Source organism: Fistularia commersonii, chromosome 7 (genome assembly GCF_037954325.1).
Source record: "Fistularia commersonii isolate RoL2024-O1a breed Wild chromosome 7, RoL_Fcom_v1.0, whole genome shotgun sequence".
Classification (NCBI taxonomy): domain Eukaryota; kingdom Metazoa; phylum Chordata; class Actinopteri; order Syngnathiformes; family Fistulariidae; genus Fistularia; species Fistularia commersonii.
Genome location: NC_141290.1, coordinates 9667501 through 9677500, shown reverse-complemented (window position 1 = coordinate 9677500; position 10000 = coordinate 9667501). Strand labels below are relative to the sequence as shown.

The 10000-nt window shown below is 46.3% G+C and overlaps 1 protein-coding gene across 5 annotated transcripts in view; it reads right to left on the bottom strand.

Annotated features, from left to right (window-relative positions):
• arhgap9 (Rho GTPase activating protein 9) overlaps positions 1-10000 on the bottom strand; it is a 29285-nt gene that overhangs the window by 6681 nt on the left and 12604 nt on the right. For 3 of the 5 annotated variants that reach the window (XM_086149701.1, XM_086149702.1, XM_086149703.1), the window contains exons 7-16: positions 4751-4822; positions 4008-4142; positions 3827-3925; positions 3549-3610; positions 3389-3476; positions 3203-3298; positions 2842-2940; positions 1801-1906; positions 1357-1476; positions 846-944 (exon numbers count right to left, since the gene is read on the bottom strand). In XM_086149701.1, the coding sequence (XP_086005827.1) occupies positions 846-944; positions 1357-1476; positions 1801-1906; positions 2842-2940; positions 3203-3298; positions 3389-3476; positions 3549-3610; positions 3827-3925; positions 4008-4142; positions 4751-4822 (976 nt within the window). Of the gene's footprint in view, positions 1-845; positions 945-1356; positions 1714-1800; positions 1907-2841; positions 2941-3202; positions 3299-3388; positions 3477-3548; positions 3611-3826; positions 3926-4007; positions 4143-4750; positions 4823-10000 lie in introns of all 5 variants that reach the window. The other 2 variants (XM_086149699.1, XM_086149700.1) reach the window with 1 other exon arrangement.

Below are 10000 nucleotides of genomic sequence, written 5' to 3'. Positions count from 1 at the left end.
ATCACGTGCACATGCCCGCCTGATTCCAGCAGAGCCTCTTCTTTGTGAATAAGAAATAGTTTTAATCTTTCACAGACGATGTAATGACTCTTATTAGCAACGTTCAAACTCTTCCTGATGATGCAATGATTCTTATTGGTATTATTAGCATGATAGACAAACTGTTGGATCAACAAATGAAGCTCAACAGCAATCATGCACACACGCACGCACGGTAGATTTCTCCATTGGTATTTCTTTGCTAATAAGACAAAGACATTACAGTTTATGAAAACAATGCAGTGATTCTTATAAGCTACGTTCAAGTTTCCCAAAACAGTTCAGTGATTCTTGATATTGTTAGCCCGCTAGAAAAAGAAACCCCGGATCAATCAAACGCAACAGCGATCACATGCGCACGCCCGCAACACTTCTTCACAGCTATTTCTTTTATTAATAATAAAGAGGTTTGAGCTTATGCATACGGTGCAGCGATTTGTATTAGCAACGTTACTCGGACGATGCGGTGACGCTAATTGATATTGTTAGCATGCTAGAAGAAACACCCCCAAATCAATCAAACAGCCAATGATGAAAGCGTGACGGCGATCACGTGCGCTCGCCTGCTACACTTCTTCAGAGGTATTTCTTCTTGTTTTTTTGTGAGGGGGGGGCGAATCAAATATTAATTGGCGGGCATTGTTTGGAAAGAGATTTCGACCCTAGTCAATTTTCTCCCATTTAGATCTTCCTCCAGCTGACAGCTGCCTGCCCCCCCCCCCTTCCCCTTGCTCCGGTTTGTTATCGCCGCCGTCGTCGGAGCGACGTGGCGCGGCGTGGTGGGTTTGGGTGGAGGCGCTGCCTACCTCTACGCTCCACCGTCTCGGTGCAGAGCCTGACGAAGCGAGGGACGGTGCTCTTCTCCCGCTCGCACAGCATCTCCAGACGACAGCCGAAGACTTGATCTGAGTGGTAAAGACACACACGCACACATTTTCCCCCTCAACCCAACTCAAAATAATAATTGCGCGAGCTTCCTGAGTACTTTTTTTTTTTTTTTTTTTTGTAGGCACGATATGATGTAAGAACGTCTCGCTCACGTTAATGTAGTGAAACATTGAGCGTTCACTACGAAGGAGGGGAGCAAAAAAAAAAAAAAAAAAAAAAAAGACCCGGCGGAGGTGGAGGTGCCATGATGCAACGGAACCCACCAGGCGAGCTGCACGTTCACGTTCAGCCCGGGTTGGATAATTGAGCGGAATTACACGTGCGCCGCGCTCATCATTTAGCTCCTTCACCCTCATCGGGCTACAGCTTCCAGAGAAGCCAAGGATACCTCGGGTGACCTTTGACCTCATGATCCAAGCAGACACGCACCTTTGATTAGCCCTTTCTCCTGCAGGGCCTGCAGGGGCGGCCTCTTCAGGATCAGCTTCTTCAGCCGCGTCTTCACCCTCTTCCTCTCCGTGTTCTCCAGGCTGGATGTGGAGCGAGGGACTGCGGAGGGGGGAAAGGGGGAAGCCGGGGAAGAAGAGGAGGAGGAGGGGAAGGTCAGTGCGGGGCGGCAGAGCAGATGATGGGGGATGGTGGTGAGGATGAAGAGCGGGAGCGCCGGCCGGCGTCGGAGATGAGACAGGACCGAGGAAGGGAGCACTTGCCACGGCGGCCACGCGAAAATATAACTGGGTTGGATGGAGGAGAGGATTGAGGAGAGGATGGAGGGATGTAAGAAGCCTGTATGGAGGTCGAGAGAAAGACCCATGACGATGTGGGGGCCGGGAGGTAGAGGTCGGTGAGCGCGCGATGGCAGACGCCACTCACGCGCTGTTCTCCGGTCGTCCTCGTCACCGCTGTGGTCCAGCATCTCCACGCTGCCGGCCCGCCTCAGGGAGTACAGGAGCACGTTGTCCAGGGGGTTCTCACGATCCTGGGGGGAGGGAGGGGGGGGGGCGCATTAGGGCCAAGCGTCTAATCGTCATAGCAACCAGGCTGCGTTTTGGATGGCTATCGTCGGAGCGTTTGAAAGTCGAGAACAAGATTTGCCCCCTCAAGGTGTCCAGAGAGCAGCAGGGGCTTCAGCCAATCACTGCTGACATCGTAGTAGGGGGCGGGGCTTAACCTGGATGGGTCACCTGTCAATCACAGATAGAGACATCCTACCATTCACCCTTACGGACCCGTCCAAAATCAAAATCGTCCGTAAGTGTTGACTGAATTTGAACTTACGACGGGAGAACACGGAGAACCCTCACGTATTCATATGAAAAGCAGTTTTACTAGTAAAGTGTAGTAGTGAATAAAGAGACAGTACTTTCCAGTGTAGTGAGAAATTTAAAGGCCTTCTGGACGCGGTTGAGGAAGTAGGAAGTACTTCACCTGAATGCGGTATAGCCGTAAAAAACCCATGAACGCAGGAAAATGAATGCATGAAAAGAACTCCCTTCAGGGTCCTTGTTGAGACAAGGATGGGCCTCAAGTGCCATCTCCTGGATTCAAAATCTGACTATTAACCAAGACCCCGAACGCAGCAGGAGAGTGAAGAACGTGAACGTCAGTGGGGTTCGTCTTCTCATCCGCCAACTCACTGCTTCCCCTTGCTGGACATTTTGGAAAATGCAGCCCAAATGCTGACGATCCAATGGACTCTCCATGGCACCTCTTCCATGCAGGTCAATGTCCCTGCCTCAGGCCACCACCCTGTTCATACCCCCTCCCCTCCCCCTCTGCCCCTCCTATGGATGGTGAACCCATGGGAAAGCCATCTCTGAGATAGCCTGCAAACACTAGAACCCCCCGCAACTCCACCCTTAGAGAATGAATGGTTGGATGGACGGTAAGAGGATGTGCACTGGGGGACCTCACCAGTCGGTCGATGACACTCTGGATGGTCCTGTACCATTCTTTGATCAAGGAGTCCGTCTCCGACTGCAGCAGGAACTCGTTGCCCGTCACCGTCCTCAGCTGGAGCACACAAGGACAAGACTTGTGACCTCAACAACTTCATTCATTCATTCATGCGCTCTACTGCTTACCTAATGCATAGGGTACACTTGGGACCCAACAGCATCGGGCAAAAATCAAGGCTTAACTGCTCACCTGTCAATCACAGGGTCCACACAGACACTCACATACACGAACAACCAACTATTCACCCTCTCACACACACCGACAGGCAATTGAGAGTCTTCAATGAGCCTGGAGACCAGAGAGCAGGTTGAGGTACCTTGAAGACATTTTTTTTGCTGGACAGCTCATGGGCCCACTGCACCTGCGCCCCTCTCAGGTCCACGCTGCTCTCCGGGCGGCTGTTCCCCGGCTTCTGGATTTAGAGAAAACAGGGTCTATGTTTCATGAATCAGGGGAGGGGACGGACCTCTGCCCAATCACCAAAAGAGCTCCGAGCTCTCACCCAGCTGGACGGTGTCTGAGATTTCGGATCCTTGAAGAAAACCAGGCTGTTCCCGACAAGCACCACCCAGGACGGGGTCCAGTTTTTCCTGCAGACACACCCATGGTGAGATGGCACGCACACAGCGAGCAGCAGGGGCTCACCTTCAGAGTGGCCTCACCTGAGTTTTCTCCCGCCTTCCGCGATCTTTGTCTTGTTCAGGAGCCCGGCTTTCTCCAGCTCCTGGTAGGAGACGACAAGGGCATTCACCACCTCCCCAGCAAAGCTACATTTCATGCCAGCTATCAAGCAGGGATGAACGGCGTGACATTTCAAGATTCACTTAAACCTGACTGTCACGTCATCAGTTAGAGGTCAAACAATTTCTGGGTGCAGGAGCAGGGTGAACTTCCTGACGGGCTGAAAGAGCGGGAGGTTTCACTGGGAAAGGGTCCTCACCGGCGTGCAGTTGTCGCTCTCCGGCGAGCTCGCAGGAGACGGCGGCTCCACAATGATATTGGTCACGTTGCAAGAGTAGTCCATGCACTGGTGGACTAGCTGTGGAGGGGGACGACAGGAAGGTCAGCCGGTCTGGGCGTCCTCGGAGGCACGCCAGCGCACAGAAACGAACCTCGCCCACCTTGCCATTCTCTGGGAGGATCAGGGACTGCGAGTGGCTGAGCTGCTGGCGGACGTCGTGAAGCGGTGGGGAGCCGTCGGCGCCGGCATGTGCCATTGTGCACAGGGTGTCGGAAGAGGCTGCTCGTTGCATGCTCTGCAGGAAGAAGAAAAGCAGAACCACTTGCCAACGAGCGCCATCCAAGCATACAAGTGCAGGGGAGGGATCAGGTGAGGCCACCGGTAGCCTGGGGAACAACTGGCAAGTGGTGCATTAAACGTAACGCAAACGCAGATGGGAAATGCATGCACTAGCCTAAGCTAACGGTATGTGTGTGCGGGTGGGGGGGTGCGCATTACGTGCACGCCCGCTCGGCGCCGCCGCAACTTTTAATGCAGGGCACCTAATTAAGCACCTTTCCCCAATCCCCGCAACCCAGTTTCAAACAATCGAGGCCAAATATCCTCCATCTCTTCGTGCAAGGCGGATTAGCGCTAAGAGCCAAAGCTGCTTCTTTGCTAAGAGAAGGCCTTTAGAATGGCGAGGGGGGGCATTAAACCCCGGCGCACCCTCAGCCCGCTGTGATGCAACGCGGCGAGAACGGCTTTGGTAACAGCCTGTTTTTACAGTGCGAGCTACTGTTTCGCCACCTTCACACTGATCTCCTGGAACGCGCCGCTAGCTTTAAGCCTCCCGGACCAGACGACCCGTGCCATTTTTTTTTTTTTTTTTGTTATTTGAGTTCAAATAAGGAGGAGCCTCACCTGTTTCACCTGCCAGCCTCTGCCGGCGTCTGCATACCTCTGCTGGCTCCCCAACACGAAGTCTGGCGACAGCTGATGGAAAAACAAACTTGATCAGTGCGACAACAGACGTGTGGTAAACGCTTTCTAAGTTCTGGAAGCGTAAGAGGAACGACATTACAGAAAACAAATGCCTATCGCAACAACGTGACGAACCACCTGAACAAAAAAGGGGAAACAGTTGACAGCATTTAAATTTCATGAGGCGTGAGAGGAAATACTGGATACATGTTATGGGGAAATAAAACAAAATCCACAGCAATAAAGCAATGAATTACTTAAACAAGAAAACTATATAAGTTTTGCTAAGACATCAGAAATAAAATGAAATACAGAAATAGATGTCAAACAAAATATGGATTTTGTAATAGATGTGTAATTCAGACTTCAATGCAGGACACAACTGCAAGCATCGTAAAAGAAAATAGAAATAAAATGCAAAAATAGACGTTGGTGGAAGCCCTTACAATTGAACAACCTAAAAATAGGATACACTCATTATTCATGTGTATATATATGTATGTATGAGAGAGAGAGTTCTTCAATGCAATTGGAACATTACAAAAGGAAATAAAAATTTGTAAGAATAAATAAAATAAATGGAATTTAAACAAAAGCTTCTACAATAGTAAGAAAAGTGAGGAACTAAAAAAAAAGCATGTTGTAATAGATGTGTATGAAATACTTCAGCGTATTTCCAAGCACTGTGGAGGAAATAAAAATAGATAAAATACAAAAGCCATTATAGTAAAGTCAGGATATAAGAGCCAAATTGCTACGTGATAAACTCTATAAAACACCTCAATGCAGTAAACAATGTCAAACACTGGAAAAGAATCTAAAATAACAAAGAAAAATTTTGGTGATGATCAGCCTAAAAACAGTAACACATGTGTAATAACCTAATAAAAAACTCAAAACGACAATTCCAAGCAACGTAAAGGAAAAGTAGAAAACATTTAGGAACAGATGTGTAATAAACGCTGTATAACACTGAACAGAATTGTCCTAGATATTTTAAAAAGCTGTTTTTGTGCGTGAAACTGTCACATTTGAGAAACGAGGAAGAGCCTGGAACCACATTGTTGTAGCGACCGTTCAACACACATCCTGCCGCACAAACCTGTTCTACCATCACCACACACACACACACACACACACACACAAACACACACACACTTAATGAACAGAAAAGCAACACAGATGGCAAAAGTATCGAGAATTGTCCAACGCAGGAATTTCCGAGGGGAGCCCGAAGGCAACTCACGGCAGACGTGCTCATACTCAACGGGTGGCTTAAAAAAAAAAATTAATATAAATTTAAAAAAAATAAAAAATAAAAAATCACCAAACCAGGCCTGCACTCACTTGTGAAGTCCTTGCTGTGCCGTTGTCGTCAAGGTGTGTGTGTGTGTGTGTGGTCGCCTCGTGCTTTCCTCAATGTGAAATGAAAAGCAAAATAAAATTGAAAAAATAAAAACCACTAATCACTTCATCTCCTCCCCCAGCAGCTACTTCCCTGTTTGAAGAGGAAGCGGCGCCAACGCCCATGAGGTCATGACATCGACTCGCAGACAGTCACCGTGATGGATGGAGGAGGTTAGAAGAACATTAAAAAAAAAAAAACATTAAATTAAAAACCAAAGATTTAAACTTACGAGAGATCTGATCTGATTAGAAGCATCCATAGCTTGGCCAGAACAGGGTTACATAGCATTCATTTATTCACTCACTCATTCATTACAGTGCAGACAGAAGCTGGATGGCTTCCACTCCACTGCGGACCCTGCAGATCTGTCAAGGCCTGCAGCGCATCGCGAGTACAAGTCCACCACCGGCATCACCGCAGACAATCATCACTCCGATCAAGTGCTTAGAGAGAGTGGTGCTGGCCGAAATCAACCCCAGACCCCCTGCAATTCCCATATCGGCCCAACAGGTCCACCTCAGACGCCGCCCTCCTGTACTCCCTCTCCCACCTAGGAAACAAAGATTCCTACACTAGGATGCTCTTTGTGGACTACAGCTCTGTTTCCACATGGTAATATCTTTTTGACTGGGAGAAAAGCCAAAATATTTAAAAAAAAAAGCAAAATATTTCTAAATATATTTCATTGAGAGCTGTAAAGTATTTTTAACGTATAATAAATGAAATATGTCTCACTTTTAATGTGACCTCTGGTAATGCATGGATTTGTTAAGTGCCGCTTTATATTGGACAGTTTCATCGATGCGATTTTATCATTGCGTATTAGACATACCGCAGATCCAAATGTAAATCCCTCTCACCACGCAGCCTGGTAATCATCGTTTTTTTTTTTTTCTTTTCGCCATCTTTTCCGAGGGTTGAAGCGGATCAACTGATAAAATTGATTTCTTCACCTTTACAATGACCCGGACATGCTCGGAAGCCATTGGTTCCTGACCCGACCGACGGGCAACCAGTGAAATTTATCTTCAAAACTAATTTCCGTTAACTTTAAAATGACACAGTATTATAAAGAAATTTCACAAGTATTTTAAAATCAGTTCCAAACTGATGTTTTTTTTTTTTCAACTCAAAATTGTCTGAGAGCCATATACCATCACCGGAAGAGCCATAGGTTCCCGACCGCTGCTCTACACCCTGTTCACCCACGACTGTGCCGCCTCCCAAGAGGACAACGTCATCCTGAAGTTCTCAAGACGACACCGCAGTGATAGGACGCATCACCGCTGGAGATGAACCTCCTACAGGATGGAGGTGGCCAGTCTGGTGAGGTGGTGTGACGACAACAACCTCAACACGGACAAGACCGAGGAGATGATACTGGAGATGAGGAAGGGGAGGAGACCTCATCGGCCACTGTTCCTCCAAGGTCTTGAGGTCAGGAGGGCTCAACAGCTAATGTACTTCCTGAGGAGGTTCGGCATGTCGCCCGAGAACCTCAAGATCCTCTGTTGAGAGCATCCTGATCGGCCGCATCGCCGTGTGGTACGGCAGCACCGCCGCTCTGGACCGAGAGGTAAAGGCTGGAGCGAGGCTCACCAGAACCCCGCTGCCTTCTCCGGTAGAGGAGCGTGACATGCAGAAGGACACGATGAAAGAGCTCGTACTACCCGACTAACATCGGATACTTAAACACCTGACACATGTTAAGTCCACTGCCACTCAAATTGCGCTCATCCTTGCACAGCAAGCTAATTGTCACCGTTTTGTTGCAATGTTCACATTTATATCTATAATCCTGTTTATAACGATGTTAACACTCCTCTACCAGCACATGTCCCAATGCACAGCAGGCGGCAAAGCAGGAATTTCACCATACATGCAACAATAAATGCTTTGAATCTTGAATCATTCACTCACTCATTGAGGGTGATTGATCAGTCTCACAGTCCTCAAACAAGAACCCAGGCAGGAGGACCTGAAGAAAACCCAGGTAGAACGTGGAGAGAACATGCAGGCTGGAGAACACACACACACAAACACACACACAGCCCTTGGAACACCTGCTATGCACGGAGCTCTTGAAGGTCTTCTCATGTACAAATGTAAAAAAAAAAACAAACACAAAAACGTGTCCTTCGTCCAGAGGAGAAGGTCGGGGCAGGAGACTCCCGACAGGTTCCTCCACCTGGAGCTCCAGGCGGTGCGTTCCATTATGCAGGTATGGGCGGGAATGCGGAGTGACACATGTAGGCCGAGGGAGTGCGTCTCACTCCCCCTTTGATCATGCCGGAGAAACATCACCCCTGAAGCTCTGACGCAACGCTGAGGCAACGGGGAGCACTTTTTTGGGGGGAATTAAATTTAAATAAAAAAAAAAATAATAATAATAATAAAAATAAAAAATTATTATCTGTATCTTAATAATTATAAATAACTATAAAATCAAGAGCTGCGATACTTTCAGTTTTGTAGGTGGATGTTAAAACACATTTGCAAAAACATAAAACACCATTATAGGTCAAATAAATATTAATTAGTAAATTACCTTAGACCTAAGTTAAGGACCAACATAATGCTATAATTCAAAAATAAATCATTGATTTTGTGGGGTTGACCGTCAATTATACTTGCAAAAAAAGTTAAGCTATATCTTATTATGAAAAATTATAAAATAAAGATTACCTTAATTTTTTTAGGTAGATGTTAAAAGACATTAGTAAAAAAAAAAAAACAAACATAAATAAAACATATATACATAGATGAAATAAAAGCTAAATAGTAATTACTAAAGTAACTAAGTTAAGGACCAAAATTACGCATTAATAAAAAAAAGGAATAAATTGACTGATTTTGCATGGTGAACCTTCATTATATTTACAAAAAAAAGCAAGATCCTTAATTTCAGGACAGCAAAACATGTATTAAACAGTTGTAACGCCTGTATTATGCATTCATTAAAAAGATACATTCATTATTTTTTTCACAGACAAAAAAAAAATAAATGTGCTAACACAACACACACCCACCCACACACACACTTTTTAAGGAACCGATTCCAATCTTTTTGGTTTCGTCCCCCAGCCCACGCCACGGAGAAACAAGGAAAATACAAAAAGTGTTTTCCTCATCTGACAGGCTCATGTTTTCCTGATGAGATGAGTTATCCCGGAGTGGTTTAAATTTAGATATTTTTTTTTGCAGGCGTTGTGGATTTAATAAAAAATAAATACATTTAAAAAAAAAAAAAAAAAAAAAGCCCTAATGGCTTCTGCTCATCTGCGTCAGATCAAGAGGCATTACCTTGTTATTACCCCGGGGGGTGGAGGGGGATTAGCCCCAGCCACGTCAACGAGCGGATGATAAATAAATAAATAAAGTGGGCGGGGATGTAATCCCCTTTTTAATTTGGCCCGGCTCAGATTTGCCGCCCGCTTAATCTGGCACACACTGCCGGCCCGGACACTTGCTGGGCGACCGGGGCAGGATGGCCATGAAAATCGGAGGGGGGGGGCAACTGCTCCACTGAGGTCCCCTGCGGGGGTAGAAATAATACTTCCAATCCTTCAATACTGTGTACAGGATATATGACGGAGGAATAACACAGTTATACACACGCGCATTACACAGTTATTACAGAAAATTATACATTTTCTCTAACTATTGTGGAATTACAAAAATATTACAAAAAATTGCAAATTTTCTGTAATATTTCCTTTTCTGGTCAGACATTAAAAGGAATAAACAAATGCTGTTCTGTTATGCATAATTTACTATATCAT